This window comes from Cherax quadricarinatus, chromosome 5 (assembly GCF_038502225.1).
Source record: "Cherax quadricarinatus isolate ZL_2023a chromosome 5, ASM3850222v1, whole genome shotgun sequence".
NCBI lineage: Eukaryota > Metazoa > Arthropoda > Malacostraca > Decapoda > Parastacidae > Cherax > Cherax quadricarinatus.
In genome coordinates this window covers 64,723,559-64,747,818 of record NC_091296.1, presented here as the reverse complement: position 1 = coordinate 64,747,818, position 24,260 = coordinate 64,723,559, and the positions used below count along the sequence as shown (strand labels likewise).

Genomic DNA, 24,260 nt, shown 5'->3' with positions numbered 1-24,260 from the left:
CAGGGAAGTACTACCGTCCTGCCAGATGACTGTGAAACAAAAACCTGTAACTGTTTTGCATGATGGTAGGATTGCTGGTTTCTTTTTCTGTCTCATAAACACGCTAAGATAACAGGGATATCTTGCTACTCCTACTTACACTTTGGGCACACTTCACAGACACGCACATGCATATATATATATACATACATCTAGGTTTTTCTCCTTTTTCTAAATAGCTCTTGTTCTTTTTTATTTCTTCTATTGTCCATGGGGAAGTGGAAAAGAATCTTTCCTCCGTAAGCCATGCGTGTCGTATGAGGCGACTAAAATGCCGGGAGCAATGGGCTAGTAACCCCTTCTCCTGTATACAATTACTAAAAAAGAGAAGAAGAAAAACTTTATAAAACTGGGTTGCTTAAATGTGCGTGGATGTAGTGCGGATGACAAGAAACAGATGATTGCTGATGTTATGAATGAAAAGAAGTTGGATGTCCTGGCCCTAAGCGAAACAAAGCTGAAGGGGGTAGGAGAGTTTCAGTGGGGGGAAATAAATGGGATTAAATCTGGAGTATCTGAGAGAGTTAGAGCAAAGGAAGGGGTAGCAGTAATGTTAAATGATCAGTTATGGAAGGAGAAAAGAGAATATGAATGTGTAAATTCAAGAATTATGTGGATTAAAGTAAAGGTTGGATGCGAGAAGTGGGTCATAATAAGCGTGTATGCACCTGGAGAAGAGAGGAATGCAGAGGAGAGAGAGAGATTTTGGGAGATGTTAAGTGAATGTATAGGAGCCTTTGAACCAAGTGAGAGAGTAATTGTGGTAGGGGACTTGAATGCTAAAGTAGGAGAAACTTTTAGAGAGGGTGTGGTAGGTAAGTTTGGGGTGCCAGGTGTAAATGATAATGGGAGCCCTTTGATTGAACTTTGTATAGAAAGGGGTTTAGTTATAGGTAATACATATTTTAAGAAAAAGAGGATAAATAAGTATACACGATATGATGTAGGGCGAAATGACAGTAGTTTGTTGGATTATGTATTGGTAGATAAAAGACTGTTGAGTAGACTTCAGGATGTACATGTTTATAGAGGGGCCACAGATATATCAGATCACTTTCTAGTTGTAGCTACACTGAGAGTAAAAGGTAGATGGGATACAAGGAGAATAGAAACATCAGGGAAGAGAGAGGTGAAGGTTTATAAACTAAAAGAGGAGGCAGTTAGGGTAAGATATAAACAGCTATTGGAGGATAGATGGGCTAATGAGAGCATAGGCAATGGGGTCGAAGAGGTATGGGGTAGGTTTAAAAATGTAGTGTTAGAGTGTTCAGCAGAAGTTTGTGGTTACAGGAAAGTGGGTGCAGGAGGGAAGAGGAGCGATTGGTGGAATGATGATGTAAAGAGAGTAGTAAGGGAGAAAAAGTTAGCATATGAGAAGTTTTTACAAAGTAGAAGTGATGCAAGGAGGGAAGAGTATATGGAGAAAAAGAGAGAAGTTAAGAGAGTGGTGAAGCAATGTAAAAAGAGAGCAAATGAGAGAGTGGGTGAGATGTTATCAACAAATTTTGTTGAAAATAAGAAAAAGTTTTGGAGTGAGATTAACAAGTTAAGAAAGCCTAGAGAACAAATGGATTTGTCAGTTAAAAATAGGAGAGGAGAGTTATTAAATGGAGAGTTAGAGGTATTGGGAAGATGGAAGGAATATTTTGAGGAATTGTTAAATGTTGATGAAGATAGGGAAGCTGTGATTTCGTGTATAGGGCAAGGAGGAATAACATCTTGTAGGAGTGAGGAAGAGCCAGTTGTGAGTGTGGGGGAAGTTCGTGAGGCAGTAGGTAAAATGAAAGGGGGTAAGGCAGCCGGGATTGATGGGATAAAGATAGAAATGTTAAAAGCAGGTGGGGATATAGTTTTGGAGTGGTTGGTGCAATTATTTAATAAATGTATGGAAGAGGGTAAGGTACCTAGGGATTGGCAGAGAGCATGCATAGTTCCTTTGTATAAAGGCAAAGGGGATAAAAGAGAGTGCAAAAATTATAGGGGGATAAGTCTGTTGAGTGTACCTGGTAAAGTGTATGGTAGAGTTATAATTGAAAGAATTAAGAGTAAGACGGAGAATAGGATAGCAGATGAACAAGGAGGCTTTAGGAAAGGTAGGGGGTGTGTGGACCAGGTGTTTACAGTGAAACATATAAGTGAACAGTATTTAGATAAGGCTAAAGAGGTCTTTGTGGCATTTATGGATTTGGAAAAGGCGTATGACAGGGTGGATAGGGGGGCAATGTGGCAGATGTTGCAAGTGTATGGTGTAGGAGGTAGGTTACTGAAAGCAGTGAAGAGTTTTTACGAGGATAGTGAGGCTCAAGTTAGAGTATGTAGGAAAGAGGGAAATTTTTTCCCAGTAAAAGTAGGCCTTAGACAAGGATGTGTGATGTCACCGTGGTTGTTTAATATATTTATAGATGGGGTTGTAAGAGAAGTAAATGCGAGGGTCTTGGCAAGAGGCGTGGAGTTAAAAGATAAAGAATCACACACAAAGTGGGAGTTGTCACAGCTGCTCTTTGCTGATGACACTGTGCTCTTGGGAGATTCTGAAGAGAAGTTGCAGAGATTGGTGGATGAATTTGGTAGGGTGTGCAAAAGAAGAAAATTAAAGGTGAATACAGGAAAGAGTAAGGTTATGAGGATAACAAAAAGATTAGGTGATGAAAGATTGAATATCAGATTGGAGGGAGAGAGTATGGAGGAGGTGAACGTATTCAGATATTTGGGAGTGGACGTGTCAGCGGATGGGTCTATGAAAGATGAGGTGAATCATAGAATTGATGAGGGAAAAAGAGTGAGTGGTGCACTTAGGAGTCTGTGGAGACAAAGAACTTTGTCCTTGGAGGCAAAGAGGGGAATGTATGAGAGTATAGTTTTACCAACGCTCTTATATGGGTGTGAAGCGTGGGTGATGAATGTTGCAGCGAGGAGAAGGCTGGAGGCAGTGGAGATGTCATGTCTGAGGGCAATGTGTGGTGTGAATATAATGCAGAGAATTCGTAGTTTGGAAGTTAGGAGGAGGTGCGGGATTACCAAAACTGTTGTCCAGAGGGCTGAGGAAGGGTTGTTGAGGTGGTTCGGACATGTAGAGAGAATGGAGCGAAACAGAATGACTTCAAGAGTGTATCAGTCTGTAGTGGAAGGAAGGCGGGGTAGGGGTCGGCCTAGGAAGGGTTGGAGGGAGGGGGTAAAGGAGGTTTTGTGTGCGAGGGGCTTGGACTTCCAGCAGGCATGCGTGAGCGTGTTTGATAGGAGTGAATGGAGACAAATGGTTTTTAATACTTGACGTGCTGTTGGAGTGTGAGCAAAGTAACATTTATGAAGGGATTCAGGGAAACCGGCAGGCCGGACTTGAGTCCTGGAGATGGGAAGTACAGTGCCTGCACTCTGAAGGAGGGGTGTTAATGTTGCAGTTTAAAAACTGTAGTGTAAAGCACCCTTCTGGCAAGACAGTGATGGAGTGAATGATGGTGAAAGTTTTTCTTTTTCGGGCCACCCTGCCTTGGTGGGAATCGGCCGGTGTGATAATAAAAATAAAATAAAAAGTCTATGCCAGATATTAAAAGAATATGAAGACTAGAGCATACAAGTAAAAAATCTTGAAAAATACTATAAAATTTAAAATAATCAAACAGATCTGATTATGAACTTCACCATACTCTTATCCATTTTAAAAGTGTAAATACACAAGAATTTAGCATTGTCACCTCAGCTTCTGGTCGTGGAGGTAGAGGTGGAGGTTCTTCAGGAATAGTCTGTGCTATTATACTGGTGGTGCCAGCATCCCATCCACTGGAGGACTTCACATTTGTACTTGAACCTTTGGATGCAGCACTCCAGTCAATACTTCCCAAATCTGAATACTGACTGATCATACTAATGCTACTGTCGCCTGCACTTTCAACCTGACTACTTGAAACTGGTGCCTTTGGACGGATAATTGTAGGTCTGAAGTTCTTTTGTTCTGATTTACTGTAATTATTTTGAGTAGCTGATTGTCTTAATGAACTAATAAATGTAGATGAATGTGAAGTATTCTGTGTTGGCATAGCCGAAACTTGAGGTTTGTGTGTTTGAACATTGTTTAGGTCTGCCCTGCGAGCCAACATATCAAATGGATCTTGGTTTTCATTTATCTCTGTTCCAGTATGAGCTGCTGGAGCACTAGAATAAAAAGAGGATCCCCCCACCCTTACGGGTGGTATAAAAGCATTGGGTTCTTGAATAGAGCCAAAAGGATCAAAAATGTCATCAAAGCCTGAGCTCTGGTTTCCTGTAGAGGATTCACTACCAAAACTGTTAACACTGAGACCATCACTGCCAGATCTTCTTGTGGGTGAGCCAGGTGGTGATGAAAAGTCTATTAAGGAAGCTTCACACACAGGTGTGCTTGGGGCAGACACTGTGTTGTGGACAGGAGAAGGTCTGGGACGGGAGGGTGGAGGACCACGCAATTTGCCAAACATGCCTCCAACAACATTGCTACTCTTGGATGAATTATTTGGCTCTAACTGATGATGGGTTTTCTGTACAAGAAATGAGCAGATTATATTTACTTAATGGCTTTAGATTATAAATAGATTATTATTTATACAGTCTCTCCTCACTTAACGATGGAGTTCCATTCCTAAGACAACACTGGTAAACGAATTTGTAGCTACGCAAGGAGCATACCATAATGGTAGTGGGTTTGTATCAACCATCTTTGATATTGTTGTAATGTACCTTTGCACCATATATAACATTTTTGGTATATTTTTAAATGTTTATACAGTAGTGTACTGTATACTGTAATAAAAAGAATAGAGGAAATGAGCTCTATTATATATTACTTATGTATGCATACTCATCAGAGAGCCCGTCGTAAGTCTGAGTCGTCGGTAAATGAGTCCGTCGCTAAGTGGGGAGAGGCTGTATATAGCAATGTATCAAATAACCTAGCAATATACACTTGCTAGTAAAATTTGCCTTAGATTAAAATTCATTATTTTACTTTATGCTCACTAATTGGAAAATAAACTACATTTCAGAAATAAATTGCATTACTCAACAATTAGAATACATTAAAGTCTAATACCAAAAGTTAACTTACACACTATGATGACAGTTGCCTAAAGCAGTCCAACTTTCTAAAATTAAAAATTAACCAAATACAAAAGTCAAAAAGAAATTGTCTAATCACTTAACCCTTTCACGGTCTCCCAAGTAGGCCTACATTATTGATGCCAGTGTCGTTCACACAGATCTACGTTTTAAATGCAGCACACTCAAATATGTTGCAAGGGGTAAATTTTACCTAGACACGAGAGGATGGGTCTGTGCAGTGAATGTTCAGTGAATATGTACAGTATAAAAATAAATCTTGCCCCATGCAATGCATGATGGGAAGAGCAAACCTCTGACCTTTTGTTTGGTTTAAAATAGCAAACTTTAAGGAGGTTTTTATAGTTTTGTCGTTTATTTCTTGGTATGAACTGATAGAATGGAAGACATACTAGTTATATGGAGATGACTTTTGGTAAGTTTGCAACTAAATACCTTGAAATATGACAAACTGGAGGAAACATTAGATTTTTGGCAATTTTCACAAGGGAAGAAGTGTCCCCTAGTCTGTTTTATGGATTTTCACTAGGTCTGCTTCAATTACTGGGACAGCATAAACCATGACCAATCATTCTTGGCTATATTTTTCCTTATCTGAGATCACTAACTTCAGTTTTTTTTGTGATGAAGGATTCAAAACTGGAGAGAATTATACAGGAGAGGCCTGGGTTGCTTTTTTAAAATTGAAGAATTGAGACACTTATGCAACACATGGGAATCTTTATTGAAGAAACGTTTCGCCACACAGTGGCTTCATCAGTCCAATACAAAGTAGAAATGGGTAAGGAGAGTAGAAGTTTGAGGTAATCAGTCCCTCAACCTGGAATCGATGTGTTCAGTCCATCACTCTTGTAGGAAGTGCAGCACAGGGCCAGAGAGGTGGCTTATATACTGCCACCTCTCTGGCCCTGTGCTGCACTTCCTACAAGGGTGATGGACTGAACACATCGATTCCAGGTTGAGGGACTGATTACCTCAAACTTCTACTCTCCTTACCCATTTCTACTTTGTATTGGACTGATGAAGCCACTGTGTGGCGAAACGTTTCTTCAATAAAGATTCCCATGTGTTGCATAAGTGTCTCAATTCTTCAACTTGTCGGTTTTCAAAACCATTCATTTTTTAAAATTGAAATTTGTTTCAAATTTGCAAAGTTACTAACTTCTGTGCACATTATAGGGTAGTTCTGATAGATAAATGGGCAGTCAACTGATAGAACAGAAGGCACATTAGTTAAATAATTTGGAATTGGCTTAAAAGATGGTTCAAATTGGGTAAATTTGCCTATGCATAAACTGTGTCCACACTGCCAACTTTGTGACTGCATAATTCCCCGTTTTCCATCAAATTTCACATTTTTGGTATCATTATTTTCAGAAATGGAGTCTTTATCGTTTCAGATTTTTTAAATTATGAGTATCGGCACTTTTAATTTTGGGGGATTGCAACAGCGAAAGGGTTAATACTGTCATTTTTTATCAATCTACTGCATAGTATTTAACTGCAATAATCTTGCATTGCATATTCACTGTTACAGAAATTAACAATCTGGAGACTTTATAAGATATATACAGAGCAGACATTACAATAAACAAAAGCACTTTAACATGTCAAGGGAAATGATAAACTGAATATCTTTTCTAAAGAGATCAGACAACCAGGAGGTGGCTATCAGATAGTTAATACTGTATGAATCAAAATCTACTTATGATGTATAATATTTAATTAAAGGCAGAGTAGCAACACATTCCTTCACATGACACAATAATGGATTTTTAAAGCACTGATACTAGGGTAAAAGAGGGGAAGGGGGTATTGGGGGTGGACCACTGCAGAAAATTGTAAAAGTTAAAGCACGCAAGAGGAACAGTACTCACCTGCACACCATCATACACTTCATACACAAGCTAACTTGCTCTCCAAAAGTGAAAAGTATCTTAATCTTGGGCAAAATAATAAAATTTCAAGCAAGAAGGGAAACCATACCACTTGCAAGAATATCTACTGACCTTTCTAACTGAAAACTTATGCAATCTCTGAAAAATTGGGTGTGGTCTTTCCAGGGTGGGCTGCAGGAAACAAGCAAGGCATGTTATTGGTGAGCAAGAAGAGTGTCCTCTGTCTTGAGCCACACACACATTACTAATGCTAACTACATTTTCAAACTTGCAAGACTCAAGAACCATATCTCATGAAAGTTAAATTCTGCACTACAATCAGAGGGCAGTGTCAAAAACATACCATTAACTATGAGAGTGTACAGTTAAATGATTCCAGCATAACTGACTGAAGTCAATAACAAATTTTCCTATTAATGCTCCCACAACAATATAATAACTCTGAATCAGAATAATTCTGCACTTCCAAAGCAAAATTTTAATAATTATGTTCTGGTATAAAAAATGTCAAAAAAAAAAAAAAACAGTACATGGCAGTATATTTTTTCTTAATTTTACAAAATGGACTGACAAGTTTGTAAAATACTTTACTAATGGATTATAAAATATATACTGTACTATTCAAACGATCAGTAATGCATTAAATGCATCACACTAAGCATAAATCTTTACAGTATTTATAAATATACTCCAACTTGTTAAAGACTTTCATTCTGGCTGCTTGAATATTGAGTTTCATCTCCCAGGAATACATACGCAGTACAATTTTGTTTAATTTTTGTAATCGGTTAATTTTTTTGTAACTTTTGTACAGAATTTTGATCAATTTTATTCAGTCAATTTATCCACTAATAGAGAATGAGCATCATGCTGTCAAAGCCAACAGGAAATGGCCAGTCAGCCATGCTGGGAGAGCAGAGAGAGGTACTACAAATGACACTCCTTGTTTAATGTTTTTGTTAACTAAACATTATTTACACCAATGATATTCTGCATGTAACTGTCAAATTATACCTTGTCTACATACTGAAGCTTGGTAATGCACATACTAACTAGTGAATGAATAATATTTTGACAGTTAACCTCAAACTCTCTTTGATCTAATGCTGAGTATTGATGAATGGAGGAAGTTTTGATGTTTGAAGAGCACACTGACTTTGGTGATCATTTAACATTCTAGGCAATAAAAAATAAATACAACACAAAATAACATTCAAAGTAAAATTAGCAAACAATAAAAAATTACCAGTATAAAAAAAAAAAAATACTATTACATCAAACTAAAATAACCAGCATCAGTTAAAAATCTGATTAAACTGTTAATCTCAGAAGACTTGGTACCCCAAGATCCCTATGGGCACCCCACTAATTATAAAAACCACAATGAAAGCAAAAATGTCCAAGGCAAGGGCAGCCAAAATGTGTTCTAATCAGCTGCATGCCACAAATGATTGGAACAAGGGCACCAGCAAACAGGTGACTATGGGAGAAATTTGTATGTCCAATCGTCAATCAACAATCTTTTCCAACTGATAATTTCTGTTCAAATGACCCACCAAACTGCAACAATCTCACCACTTCAGAATATAGGCACTGTTCTTCCCAATTCTAGGGGTCAAGTCTGGCTAACCGATTTCTTAGAATCCCTTAGCAAATGTTACTTTGCTCTCACTCTAGTCAGTCAAGCCATAAAAAGCACTTCTCCATTCACTCAGCTTTAACATGCTCTCACAAACCTGCTGGATGCTTCAAGCCCCTAGCACTCAAACCACCTTCAACCCCTCCCTCTACAACCATTCCTGGAATAATCCCTAACCCTCCCTCCCTATCTCCTTCCTTCCTTAGATTTACAAGATTCATAGTCATCCTATCCCACTTCATTATCTCTACATGCCCAAATCACCTCAACAACCCCTCCCTCAGTCCTTTGAATTATACCTTTGCTAACTACACCCTCTCATAATTTATAGGCTCTGAATTCTATGCATAATGTCCACACCATACATTGTTCTCAAATATGAGATCTCACTGCCTCCAACCTTCTCCTCACTAATGCTGAAAACCTTTACCACTTTATGCTGGTACACTTTCCTTTTTGCCTCCACAGATAAATTTCTTTTTTCCAGAGATGCTTCAAAACACCACCTACCTTTTTCCTATCATCTATTCTATGGTTCACCTCTTCTTTCACTGGACCCATCTGCTGACATATCCTCCCAAATATCTGAATAGTGCTACACTCACTTCCTACTCCCTCCCTCCAGTCTGATATACATTCATTCATTCATTATTTTGCTCTTTATATATTCACTTTTAATAGCCTCCTTTTACATAACCTCCCAAATTTTTCCACCAACCTTTATCAACATTGCACTGCACTTAATATTCATTTATTCCACTTGGATCCCTTTAAACACAGACATTTAAATACGTGTATACTGTTTAATAAAAGAAATAAGAACATCTTGCCTTTGACACTAGTACAGCTGACACTGAAATCCAAAATTTGTGGTTTTCCTATTTTGTGTATTTCAGTTATTCACTTTTGCTGAATAGCATCCAGCAAATGCCTACAATTATTCACAGTGTCCAACTATATGGACTTGGCAAATATCCTCTAAGCTGAAAAACCACAATTTCATTTAAAATGTGCCCAATGGTTCTCCTACACCCAAATTTCTGTCTGTATTAAACAGATCCCAGCAATTTTTGATAGATTATGCCCTCAGAATTTACATAGAGCGCTGCCTGGGAATCTTGCCTGTCTCGGTAGCAGTATCGAGTCCTGCTGACTGCTATTTTTCTCTGTATATACCCGCTCGTTTCTGCGTGGTGCACTGATTACACTCACTCTCACTCTCTCACACACACATAAGAACATAAGAAAGAAGGAACACTGCAACACGTCTACTGACCCATGCGGAGCAGGTCCATGTTCCCCTCCTCCCCGGATTAGCCCAATGACCCCCCCCCCAGATTAGCCCAATGACCCACCCCCCTGGATTAGCCCAATGACCCACCCCACTGGATTAGCCCAATGACCCATCCCACTGGATTAGCCCAATGACCCACCCAGTCTGGTCACCTCCACTCAAGGAAGGAGCACGGCACCAGACCCAGCAGCACAAGCATTTTATCTAACCTATTTTTAAAACTACACAACGTTTTAGCCTCAATAACTGTACTCGGGAGTTTGTTCCACTCATCCACAACTTATTACCAAACCAGTGCTTTCCTATATCCTTCCTGAATCTGAATTTTTCCAACTTGAAACAATTGCTGCGAGTCCTGTCTTGGTTGGAAATTTTCAGCACGCTATTTACATCCCCTTTATTTATTCCTGTTTTCCATTTATACACCTCGATCATATCCCCCCTAATTCTACGCCTTTCGAGAGAGTGCAGATTCAGGGCCCTCAGTCTATCCTCAAAGGGAAGATTTCTGATACATGGGATCATCTTTGTCATCCTCCTCTGTACGTTTTCCAAAGCATTTATGTCCATTCTGTAATACGGTGACCAGAACTGAGCAGCATAGTCTAAATGAGGCCTAACCAAGGATATATAGAGTTGAAGAACAACCTGAGGACTTCTATTATTTATATTTCAAGATATGAAGCCAAGAATTCTGTTAGCTTTATTGCGAACACACACACACACAATACACGCGGCTTCAGTAATTTGCGGATTTTTTCCTTAGAACCTAACTAATAATTGTTTGCAGAAATTCCCGCAAATTCGCGATTTTTTTTTTGGCTTTTTCGTGGCAATATATAATTTTTAATGCATTTTAATGCTAAATATTAAGAAAAATATAATTTAATAATTTTGCAACATAAATATTAATGTAAATTCAGCAAAATTTTCATATAAAATATATTGTATAAATTTTTTAGTGCTGTAGAGTGGTGGTGAGTACCCATACATTTAACTTCACTTTTACTAAATTAAATTATTACAGCAGATTTACCGTACGTATACCTAAGAAAATGGGGTTGCATGAATTACAGTATACCAAAAGAAAACAGGCTTGCATAAATTATAGTACATATGGGGTTAACATCGGTATTTTACATTCTAGCACTATGGGAGACATAGCAGTACAGTACTGTATATGGGTTCATCTTTACTTTTTTTTTTTAAGGGTGATGTATGAAGCTGAGTTTGAAATTAAAGTGTTTTGGGGACATATTTTTGGTTTAAATGATAAAAATGGGCATTTATAGGCATTTTTTTTAACCGTGTCCAGAATTTGCAGTTTTTCTAAATTCGTGGGTGGTCTTGGAACATAACCCCCACAAATCTGGGGGTACTACTGTATATACAAATATGTGGACAATTTTTGGCACCCGTGGATCCCAGACTTACAGAACCTATAGGAATGTTATTCCCATGAATTAATAGGTTCAACTAAAGTAGCTATTACTGAACAGGTTTATACAGTACATGGTACACACAATATAGATGACAGTATATTTTTTCTAACTCCTACTTGACTTCCTTATTTGACCTTTCAAAGTGCATTTTTTCCACCCTCACTTTAAAATGACAATGATCTAATAAACATATGCTATCTGCTTTTCTGTTATCCAAGCTTCTAAAAATCATCCCAGTCAGGGCTTAAAAGGCCTCTAGCTATTTTCTGTCCCCTTTGATTTTTTTTAAATCAGTAAATAAATGAAAATGATGAAAGTAGTGTGTCTCAAAAATAAAGTTGAACAGTGTTTTATATATAATATTACAAAGCTTTCAAACACAACTGAAGAATAGTGCAGCACTATGAACTTTAAACTAACCTGTGATTGATTAAATTTAGGTGGTGGCGGTCTTGGTGGTGGTGGCTTCTTTTGTATACCATTGGTGAGAGGCAATGAGGCAGATCTGGGTAAACCATTATGACTGGTTCTCTGTGATGGGAATTTCATTGATGCTCTTGGGACTGGTCGGGGACCCGTATTTTCCTCAGATTGTATGACTAGCAGAGCATCATTCCTGTGTAATTGCAAGCAGAGATTTTCACAACACAGCTTCACAAGCTTATAATTATGTAGCAGCCACAAGCCAACAAACAACTGAATTACTGTACAAGTTTTTTCATAAAAGAATTCTATACATTCAACTAATACCTTTACAAGCACAGGTTAGTTTTCCCAACAATGCTATACATAATTACATTTTTTCTAATTATACACAAGTAAACTGTAAACCCAATATTTCATCACCGTTACATTCCTTGAATTAAATTTGATTTACAGCATTTATGTCCAACAAATGGTTGCAAAATTTGAAAGCCAAAAACTGAAAATAAAAGTCTTGTAAGGCAGGGACTGGGTAATGGAGGGAATTTAAATGCTTTTGACCAGAGCATTTACAAAGGAGCTTAAATGCAATACTCAACCTTCCCTTCCCTTTCCCTAAGTATATAACAATGTTTATTTCTTTGAGCTGTACAAAAAAAAGTAGTTAAATGTACAATAGTAGGTACATATATAAAATAGCCACCACCTATGCAAAGTATTTTGGGCAACTAATCATAAGGCTTACATGCTATTTAAGAACTAGACACAGCCTATTATATAGGATGTCTCATGCCATTAACTACAATTACAAGAGAGTTTGTTTTTCTACACACTGGTCGTATCCCACTGAGGCAGGGTAAACTCGGAAGAAAAACAAAAGGTTTTCTTTTTAAATTTAGTAATTTATACAGGAGAATGGGTTACTTGCCCCTTGCTCCAGGCATTTTAGTTGCCTCTTACAACACACATGGTTTACAGAGGAAGAATTCTTTTCCATTTCCCCATGGAAATTACAAAAGAACTGCATATTAAAGTAGCTCAATGATATTCAGTTTTGTGGAATGATTGAATAGATGATAAAGATACAGCAAGTTACTTAGATTACAATACAAATAAAATGGGACAAGATATGTTGCCAATTATGTATGAGAGTTGAAGGAAGGCTAGAATAAGAACAAGGGCAGAATTGGATGAAAGCATGAAGCTATGGCTGGGGATACTTTCAGTAAGGATTGCTTGTATTGTACAGTATGGTATTTTTTTTTTTTAACATGTGGGCCATTTCCCAGTGAGGCAGGATGACCCAAAAAGAAAGAAAACTTTCAGCATTCAGAGGTGCTCAGATACGACAGCTTGGACATCCCTCCAAACTGCCAATATCCCAAATGCCACCATTAAAGTGCAGGCATTGTAGTTCCCATTTCCAGGACTCAAGTTCAACTAACTGGTTTCCTTGAATCCCTTTACAAAATATTACCCTGCTCACACTCCAACAGCTCATTGGGTCCCAAAAACCTTTCGTCTCCATTCACTCCTATCTAATATGTTCATGCATGCTTGCTGGAAGTCCAAGCCCCTTGCCCACAAAAACCTCTTTTACCCCCTCCCTCGAACCTTTTCGGGGACAACTCCTACCCCGCCTTTGTTCCCCAACAGATTTATACGCTCTTCAAGTCATTCTTTGTTCCATTTTCTCTCAATGACCAAACCACATCAACAGCCCCTCTTCTGCCCTCTGACTAATACTTTTAGTAACTCCACACCTCCTAATTTTCACACTACAAATTCTCTACATAATATTTACACCACACACTGCCCTTAAGCACGACATCTCCACTGCCTCCAGCCGCCTCCTTGCTGCACCATTTACAATCCATACCTCACACCCATACAAGTGTTGGTACCACTACACTCTCATACATTCCCTTATTTGCCTCCATGGATAACGTTCTTTGTTTTCACAGATACCTCAACACACCACTCAGCTTTTTAGCTTCATCAATTCTATGGTTAATCTCATCCTTCATAAACCCATCTGCTGACAAGTCAACTCCCAAATATCTGAAAACATTCACTTCTTCTATACTCCCTCCCTCCAAAGTGATATCCAACTTTTCTTAAACTAAATCGTTTGATACACTCATCGCCTTACTCTTTTCTTTGTTCACTTTCAACTTTCTACCTTTACACACCCTCCCAAACTCATCCACTAACCTCTGCAACTACTTTAGAATCCCCCAAAAACACAGTATCATCAGCAAAAATTAAATGTGTCAACTCCCATTTTGGACTGCTTCAATTCTTGTTTTTCATATAAAATCCCTAAATGGAAGGTGACAGGACTTCATTCAAAATGGGCTCACTCAAAATTATGCACATTAAGGTAGTACATTGGACCCTTGACATTTGATGGCATCGACATTCGATAAATCCGACATTCGATGCATTTTAACGCAAAAATTTTGCCTCGACATTCGATGGAAAACCCGATATTCGATACGATTCGTATGAGACGTGTCCACGTGTGGCCTGAACTGCCCCGTGTGTGCCAGCGTTTACAAGCCAGCCAGTGTGAGCGCATCTAAGGATACATTCTGTACATTCCATATTATCCATATTATCACTGTTTTTGGTGCTTGTTTCTGCAAAGTAAGTAACCATGGGCCCCAAGAAAGCTTCTAGTGCCAACCCTGTGGTAAAAAGGGCGAGAATTAGTATGGAAATTAAGAAAGATTTTGAAGGGTTTCGTGCTAACCCTGAGAAGCCTATGCCAGTTGTGGAATCCATTGTGCCTACTTCAAAAATTAAGGAAATGTGTGCAAAGTGGGTTAAACTGCAAACCTTTATGGATGAAAATCACCCTAACACAGCTATTGCAAGCCGTGCTGGTGACTATTACAATGACAATGTTGTGGCCCATTTTAGACAAATCATAAAGGAACGGGAGGTACAGAGCTCTATGGACAGATCTGTTGTGCGACAGAGGTCCAGTGACTCTCAAGCTGGTCCTAGTGGCATTAAAAGAAGGGAAGTAACCCCGGAAAAGGACTTGGTACCTCAAGTCCTAATGGAAGGGGATTCCCCTTCTAAACACTAACACCATCCACACTCTCCCCTCCTCCCATCCCATCAATCATCACCAGATCTTCATTAAAGGTTAAGTGTCAATTATTCTATTGTTATTGTAATTATTCTATTGCATTAAACTTAATATTTCATGTGGTAAATTATTTTTTTTCATATTTTTGGGTGTCTTGCACGGATTAATTTGATTTCCATTATTTCTTATGGGAAAATTAATTTGACTTTCGATATTTTCGACATTCGATGAGCTCTCAGGAACGGATTAATATTGAATGTCGGGTGTCCACTGTACTACTTAAAGGGATGGCCCCCAAAAGAAAAAATAAACATGAATAAAATACTGTGCTTTTGTTTTACTTTTTAGGTCACCCCGCCTTGGTGGGATTTGGCTAGTCTCTTGGAAAGAAAAAATAGTGTACTTTATTGAATTTCATTCACTTTTCAATTGTTATATTTATTATACACATATTTATTAGAGTAGGTAATAGGCCTTAAGGCTTAATAAACTTTAGAGTTATATGTACAGTGGAACCTCAAAAATCAAACTGCTCCCAACACAACCAATTATGTAAGTGTATTTTTGTAAGTATTTTTATAAGTGTATTTTTGAGGGTCTGAAATGGACTAATCTAATTTACAGTATTCCTGATGGGAATAAATTAATTCGGTAAAGGCACTCAAACAGCCTTCTGGACCAAAGAAAGTTCGATATTTGAGGTTCCACTGGATTACAAAAAGTAATGCCATATTACTGGAGGCAATTCCAAGCTGTACAAAAAATTATACAATGTTTATAAGTAAGATTGCATTTTTTAACCTATACTCATCAAGAGAGGAAAGGAATCTGGAGTGCCTTGAAGCTGGTGAAGGGCTCTTGATTCTAGGAACTGGACCTCTCTTCCTCTTCCCTTCTATCTTATTCTAACCTGATTACTCCCAGACCTCTACTATCCAGCATATAGTGTCTACTCTCATGAGTTTCAATTTGAAATTTGAGTCAGTCAGTCAGTCCAGTATAGTTACTTTGTTTGACTATACTGGATTATCCTAAGTTAAATCTACCTAGTGTGGTTTTTGGCTGAATTCCATTGTTAGTACAGTATCATGCAATTGTAATGAATTTTTCCTGTAAGGAAGCTAGTGGTGGAACAGCAGGTCTTGATTTCATTGCTTACTTATACTAGTTATGCAGGTACCCCATGATGCACCTCATGAACACATCTGGTCACAGAGCTTTTCAAGATTTTTTCCAAAATCAAAAACATCTGCTAGTGACATATTTTAAGCCACAAAAATACTGTACATACAGCCTCTCTTCACTTAATGATAGTTCCGTTCCTAAGACCACGTTGGTAAATGAATTTGCCTCTAAGCAAGGAGCATATAGCCTCTCCTCACTTACCGAGGTACTCGTTTACCGATGCCATTTTTCATTTTCAAATGCATATAAAAGCCTGATAACATGTTTACACTATCATATATTAAGTGAGCAATAGAACTAGGCCTAAAAACTTCATATACAGTGCACACATTACTTTAAAATATTTTGTCCTTAGCCTATAGTGAGTGATGAATACATTTCTTGAAGGAAGTCTGAATAAATGAAGAATGGGCATAATTGAAAACTGCTGTATTAGCAAAACACCATAAAGCAAATTGCTGTAAAGAAGGGCCCTCCTGTATTTTGGACACAGTTAACCCTCTCACTGTCCAAAGCCCTGAAATAAAGTGCTCACAGTGTTCATATTTAAAAAGAAAAATCTGAAATGGTAGTGAACCTTTTTCTGAAGGCAGTGACACCAAAATTACATAAAATGATGGAAAACTTAAAAGAATAACATGGGCACAAAGTTAGCAATGTGGGTGCATTTTATGCACTGATGATTTTGCCCAATGAGTCCAATTCCATTGCTCAATTCAATAAAATTTGATTGAGCACAAAGCAACTGCCCATTCAGTGTTCAAACTGCATTATAAAGTGTACAGAAGTCAGTAATTTAACCAATTTTTACACACACACACACACACACACACACACACACACACACAAAAAAAAAAAAAAAAAAAAAGAGGCACTAAACTATAGACCTGTGTCATTGACGTGTATAGTATGCAAAATTATGGAGAAGATTATCAGGAGGAGAGTGGTGGAGCACCTGGAACGGAACAAGAGTATAAATGCCAACCAGCATGGATTCACGGAAGGCAAATCCTGTGTCACAAACCTTCTGGAGTTTTATGATAAAATAACAGAAGTAAGACACAAGAGAGAGGGGTAGGTTGATTGCATCTTCTTGGACTGCAAGAAGGCCTTTGACACAGTTCCTTACAAGAGATTAGTGCAGAAGCTAGAGCATCAGGCACATATAACAGGAAGGGCACTGCAATGGATCAGAGAATACCTGACAGGGAGGCAACAACAAGTCATGGTACGTAATGATGTATCACAGTGGGCACCTGTGACGAGCGGGGTCCCACAGGGATCGGTCCTAGGACCAGTGCTATTTTTGGTATATGTGAACGACATGATGGAAGGGTTAGACTCAGAAGTGTCCCTGTTTGCAGATGATGTGAAGTTAATGAGGAGAATTAAATCTGATGAGGACCAGGCAGGACTTCAAAGAGACCAGGACAGACTGGACACCTGGTCCAGCAAATGGCTTCTCGAATTTAATCCTGCCAAATGCAAAGTCATGAAGATAGGGGAAGGGCACAGAAGACCACAGACAGAGTATAGGCTAGGTGGCCGAAGACTGCAAACCTCACTCAAGGAGAAAGATCTTGGGGTGAGTATAACACCGAGCATGTCTCCGGAAGCACACATCAATCAGATAACTGCTGCAGCATATGGGCGCCTGGCAAACCTGAGAACAGCATTCCGATACCTTAGTAAGGAATCGTTCAAGACACTGTACACCGTGTATGTCAGGCCCATACTGGAGTATGCAGCACCTGTTTGGAACCCGCACTTGATAAAGCACGTCAAGAAACTAGAGAAAGTACAAAGGTTTGCGACAAGGTTAGTTCCAGAGCTAAGGGGAATGTCCTATGAAGAAAGATTAAGGGAAATCGGCCTGACGACACTGGAGGACAGGAGGGTCAGGGGAGACATGATAACGACATATAAAATACTGTGTGGAATAGACAAGGTGGACAAAGACAGGATGTTCCAGGGAGGGGACACAGAAACAAGAGGCCACAATTGGAAGTTGAAGACACAAATGAGTCAGAGAGATATTAGGAAGTATTTCTTCAATCATAGAGTTGTAAGGCAGTGGAATAGCCTAGAAAATGACGTAGTGGAGGCAGGAACCATACACAGTTTTAAGACGAGGTTTGATAAAGCTCATGGAGCGGGGAGAGGGCCCAGTAGCAACCGGTGAAGAGGCGGGGCCAGGAGCTAAGACTCGACCCCTGCAACCACAAATAGGTGAGTGCAAATAGGTGAGTATACACACACACACACACACACACAAGTCATTCCAGCATTTCCTCTGTTCATTAATCACATCCAGAGGCCTCTCCTATATTACACTTGCTTTTCATTTTGAATTCATCATAATCCCCCCCCCCAAAAAAAAAAAAAATTACCCTATTTCTTGGATAATATATTATAACCATGAATGATTGGTCATGGTTTACAGTCTCAATAATGGATCATACATAGTAAAAACCCATACAATAGATTGGAAGGGGCATTACCTGTCCTCAGAAAAATTGACAAAAATTTAATATGTCCACTAATGAAGCCAATTTCAAGCTACTTCCAGTCCTGGAAACAACCAAAGACATCTCTGTTTTAGAAGTATGTCTTCCATTCTCTCAAATGATACCAAGAAACAACCAATAAAACCATAAAAACCATCCTAGAAAACACTATTTTCAACCAAACACAAGGGCATGCCCCATGCACTGCATTGGCAGGCTTTTTTACTGTGCATTCGCATATCTTGGCCAAAATTTACCACTCTCAGCTTATCAAAGTGAGTTGAGCTCAAGACAGATCTACCTGATGAACAGTGAAAAGGTTAATAAAATTATTAAATGTCAAAATGGGTAGGCTTTTATGAAGTTACATTACTGAGGCAACACTGTACTTATACACAAAGCACTTGCAATAAAGTACAGTAACTTCTCTTATTACAACCTCTATTTGAGAAGAATATTAGGAATGCTTCCAAATTAAAAATAAATTATTTTGAATTAGGAAAGATCTCCAAATTTCCAAAACAGAAAACTTGGAAATTTAGTTAAAATAATGCGTCATCTCTAATTCTTATTTTTTTTTTTCCAAAATTTGAGGGATATATCAAATTTCTATTACAGTACAGTACTGTATTCAAACTTTTATATAAATTTGATAACATTCATTATTCTAAATAAGAGAGGGCCTGTATTACCAATATCACCAAATAGGTGAAGATAACAAGCATACAGCCAAGCAATTTATAGCGAGTCCCCGCTTTACAATAAACTGGTTTAACAAGTTTGAGGAACCAGGGAACACAGCTGTACTAGGGAATGAAACACTGTTTAGCAAACATCAATGCGTCATCCATTATGCTAAGGGTGACAAGGCTTTTGGCTAATCACTTTCATCATGACCAGTTTATTCCACCACGTCCAAGTTTAGCTACAAAAGGCCGTCGAGTAATAAATGCAGTAATGTTAAGGCTAAGAGAAGGAAGATTACCTTTATCCTCCAAGTAAAACTACAATTCCACCAAATTTGGTAACTAAGCCTTGATAGTGTTTGACCCATCTCTGGTGAGCATATCCATTAACGTACTATTTTATATACTGTACTACAGAAGTACCTCAGTGCTCGAACAGCTCCCAACTCGAACAATTCGGTATTCAAATGCTGTTCGGTAAAAAAAAAAAAAATGTTTGGTAATCGACCGTTTGCTCAGCACTCGACCAAACAAACTCTTGTTTCTTTGCATCTTTTGGTGTTTTATTATATTTGTATAAATAAGTCACCATGGGGTCTAAGAAGATTAGTGATAACAGCCAACCAAAAAGAAAATTGGGTAGTCACAACAGAGATGAAAAAAAGAACTCAGAGTGAAATATGAAAGTGGTGCCAGTGTGTCTGATTTTGCTACCGAGTTTCGTATGGTGAAACGTATGATCACTACGATACTAAAAAATAAAGAGGCCATTAAAAAGGCTGATGTTGCAAAAGGAGTGAAACCAGTTACGAAACAAAGACCAAAGAGAAGTGGCATACACTGTGTAGTGAAGTATGGGAAGGCTGCTGGTTCTGACGAAGATGCTGCCGAGAAATATGTCAGTGAGTTTAGCGACTATGTAGAGGCTAAGGGTTTTATTCCCTAACAAGTGTTCAATTGTGATGAGAAGGTTTATTTTGAACAAAAATGCCAAACAGAACATATATCACTTGAGAGAAGTCATGCTAGGCTTGTAAACCATGTTAAAATGCTTTTGTAAGTATTTTTGGGGGTCTGAAACAGATTAATCTAATTTACATTATTCCTCATGGGAAAATTTTGTTCAGTACTCGAGTAGTCCTTTGGAATGAATTAAGTTCAAGTACCGAGGTACTACTGTACTTTGGTTCATGTTTCACTGGTGCTGATATTTTAGGTCTGAATTTTTCTTCTGCAGCATTCAACTTGTATAACCAAGTCTATGGGAATATGATATGCTTTATGAGAACCCTTGCAAGCACCCAATCGTTAAGCGGGGACTGCCTATACTGTACACAAGTACGAATACAACAGCCAATTATGAATTAGGTGTGAAAATTAAACTCACCACATATAAATTCTTAGAAAGACATGTAAACAAATCAGAAAATATGAATAAGGTCCCATAGTACCTCTTCTCAGTACAGTATAGACTCCATACATATATGGGGTAAGGATATAAATAACCAGAAAATTTTGGGGGGCATAAGAATGATGCTAACACCAAGGTGTTTTAATTTTCTAAAATTACTTTACTCACTCTTTACAGGTTGAAGACAAAGGCTTGCTATGCTATCTCTGTTTGAAATGAGCTTTTCTATTAAAAAATTAGCTTATCCATTTACAGTTATTTTAATGAAGTTGATAACTGGGAAAACTGAGTTTCAAGTGACTGGCAGGCATTACTACACAATTTGAAGCCAATTAAAAGCCTACCTGAGAGCAGTTTCTTCACCCATTCTTAATTCTATTTGCAGTAATTTAAAGCTATGAAAGATAACTGGACGCCTATGAATAGCAAGTAAAAAATAAAAATCTACAGACAAAAAAGGGTCAAGATAATTGACATGCTTTATGTATATATGGTACAAAGTTTTATGGAAATTACTTAAACTATAGCATTATCTACAATTCAAAATAATTAAATTCTGAAAAGTTTTAAATGTTGCAATTCACAGAGCATACTGGTATGACAAGAAATAGGTTTCTGATTTGATGAGGACACGAAAAATCCCAACAATTAAATTTTACCGTGGCTGTGGGCCCACTGGCCGGTATTTAGGGGGAGGGGGAGCACGTCTCACTGGTCGAATATCTGAAAAAAAAAATCTTAATGTAACTTTTCTAGTGATGATGAAGATTTCATATTAATAAATTTGTACAATGGTTCTGATAGCACATGAATGCTGCAGTTATACATATTTAGTACAGTAATCTATATAATCTATATTAGACCTGTACTACAGTACAGTGGACCCTCACCTAACGATATTAATTGGTACCTGAGAACGAATATCGTTAGGCGAGTTTTTTAACATTAGCCGAGGCAAAATGTTAGTGTTAAAATGTATCATTAGGCGAATTTAACGTTATGCGATGCGTTCGTTAGGCGAGGGTCCACTGTATATATAAAAATCACTCTATACAAATATTAACCCAGTCCTAAAACTTTTCAAGAGCTACAACAGAATTTAAAAGAAAATACAAGAAACAAATACAGAATCTTTTTGGTAGTCAGGAGTTCGGTTAGGCAAAAGAAGGATTATGACAATGGTTTAACTATACAGCTTATAACAAGAGAAATAGAAAAGAGAGGTGAGAGGAACTGTAAAGACAAGAGCAGTAGAAAAGAGAGGCAAGAGGAATTTGTAAAGATAAGAGCAGTAGAAAAGAGAGGTGAAAGGAATCTGTAAAGATAATAAACATAAGAATGAAGAACACTACAGCAGGCCTACTAGCCTATACTAGGCAATTTCAACCCACACCCACTCGTGTACCTGTCCAACTTATATTAAAAACCATCCAATGTTCCTGACTCAATGATGCTACCTGAGAGCTTGTTCCACCCATCTATGTGTCTGCTGCCAAACCAGTAATTCCTAATATCCTTTCTAAACCTAACTTTCTCTAATTTTAATCTATTGTTGCAAGTGCTGTCTTGGTTAGATATTTTCAACATTACTTATATCCCCTTTAATTATTCCTCTTTTCCAGTTGTACACTTAATCATATATCTCCTAATTCTACACTTTAACCAAAGAGTGCAAGTTCAATGCCTTCAGCCTCTTTTCGTAGAAAAGGTTTCTAATACATGAAATCAACTTCATCATACTTCTTTGTATATTTCTGGGTGCATATATGTCCATCCTGTAATATGGAGACAAGAACCGAGCAGCATAATCTAAATGAGGTCAAAGCAAAATTACATAAAGTATGAACTTAGGACTATTATACTTTTTGACATAAAACCAAGAATTTTATTAGCTTCATTGTGAACATTTATATACTGTTGTTTTTGCTTTAAATTTCTGCTAACGAGAAGTCCTAGATCTTTATTAGCATTCACTTTTACGAAGATCTACACTATTTAGCTAATAAATGCCATAGTTATTTTCCTAGGAATAGAATCTTACACCTGTCTGCATTGAACTGTATTTGCCACTTCTCTGACCACGACATTCAACCTATCCAGGTTATCCTGTAGCCTTCTAGAGTCCACATGAGAAATTTGACAGCCTATTTTGTCGTCATCGGCAAACTTACGTCGCTATTTATTCCCTAATCAATGTCATTTATGTAGATTGCTGAACAGCAAAGGTCCCAACACTGACTCCTGTGGCACACCTCTCACATAGGTCTCCATTCCAATTTCTCACCCACTAATACAAACTGTTACAATCTATCAGTCACCCAGGAGATATTTCTTATTCCATGTGCTGCTACTTTCTTAATCAGTCTCCTGTGTGGAACTTTATCAAGGGCCCTTACTGAAGTCCAAATACATAAGTAAGTTTATTCAGGTACAGGTACACATACAATTACATAAATTATCATACATAGCAGCATGTGTACATTACTTATAACTCAAAAAAAGTCAAAGTGACTTATTTCCATTGGGGTCCTTGCAATATCAGTCTTCACCTTTGTCTACCACCTCGAATTACTATTATTATAATCAAAAAGTGCTAAAAACTACCAGGGTCATACAGCACTGCTACCGCCTTGAATACCTATATAATATATTCATTTCTCTTTCTACATATACAAAGGTGATATCAATGACATACTACTATATAGAAAGCCACTTGCTAAGCAGAGCATTTCGGGCAATTTAGATCAGTTTTTGTACCAGTATGTGACCCACGCCAGTCGACTAACACCCAGGTACCCACTTTGCTGATGGGGAACATAGACAACCGGTGTTAGGAAACATGCCCAATGTTTCAACCCTCACTGGGAATTGAACCCAGACCCTCACTGTGTGATGTGAAGAGCTTTTGCCACCAGGCCACAGCGAAGAAATTGGTAAGGAAAGCACACCCAGGTATAAGGGCTGAGATTAAGGAAGTTAATTTAGGCACAGGTACACAAATTCAATTATTATACATGGTGTATATTATCTAGGATAACCCAAAAGTCAAAATGACTTATTTCCATCGATCCAGGAGCTTTATAAACAAATTATACACCCCATGCTTGATCCATATGTTAACCTGGTGTAGCCAAGCTCGAAGATAATGAAAGCTCGCGAATACAAGTAGCAATGAGGTTAAAAAAAAAAAAAGTTACAACCTCCCACTTGCTAGGAAAACACTAGATAAGTGACAGCTAAACTACCCCTCTCACCTTACACACAGTTTACATACACTACTGCCAGTCCCAGGTACACACACAATGGTGTCCAGCTTTCTCTCAAGCACGGACTGGGGGACATTCCCTAGCTGTGACTCACAAATAGATGACGAAAACATTTACCTCCTGTCAGAAGGTCGTCCATAGTTACAACCCACTTCCTCCCAGTGACGTCACGCACTACCCGCACCTGATTGGCTAAGACAAGCGACCATTGGCCAATCATGTGTTAGGATATCCACAACCTGCCTCGTGATTGGTCAATCTTCCATCACCCTCTTAGCGGTA

General features: G+C 38.2%; 1 protein-coding gene across 2 annotated transcripts in view; it reads right to left on the bottom strand.

Moving 5' to 3' along the window:
- The window catches only part of l(3)05822 (lethal (3) 05822), a 45,432-nt gene extending 21,244 nt beyond the window's left edge, over window positions 1-24,188 (bottom strand). Inside the window, exons 1-5 of one of the 2 annotated variants that reach the window (XM_053771569.2) lie at window positions 24,096-24,188; window positions 21,372-21,435; window positions 11,821-12,016; window positions 7,137-7,196; window positions 3,732-4,550 (exon numbers count right to left, since the gene is read on the bottom strand). In XM_053771569.2, coding sequence (XP_053627544.2) covers window positions 3,732-4,550; window positions 7,137-7,196; window positions 11,821-12,016; window positions 21,372-21,435; window positions 24,096-24,117 — 1,161 coding nt within the window. In that variant the 5' untranslated portion in view covers window positions 24,118-24,188. Of the gene's footprint in view, window positions 1-3,731; window positions 4,551-7,136; window positions 7,197-11,820; window positions 12,017-21,371; window positions 21,436-23,966 lie in introns of both variants that reach the window. The other variant, XM_053771570.2, reaches the window with a different exon arrangement.
- Window positions 24,189-24,260: the final 72 nt, after the last annotated feature.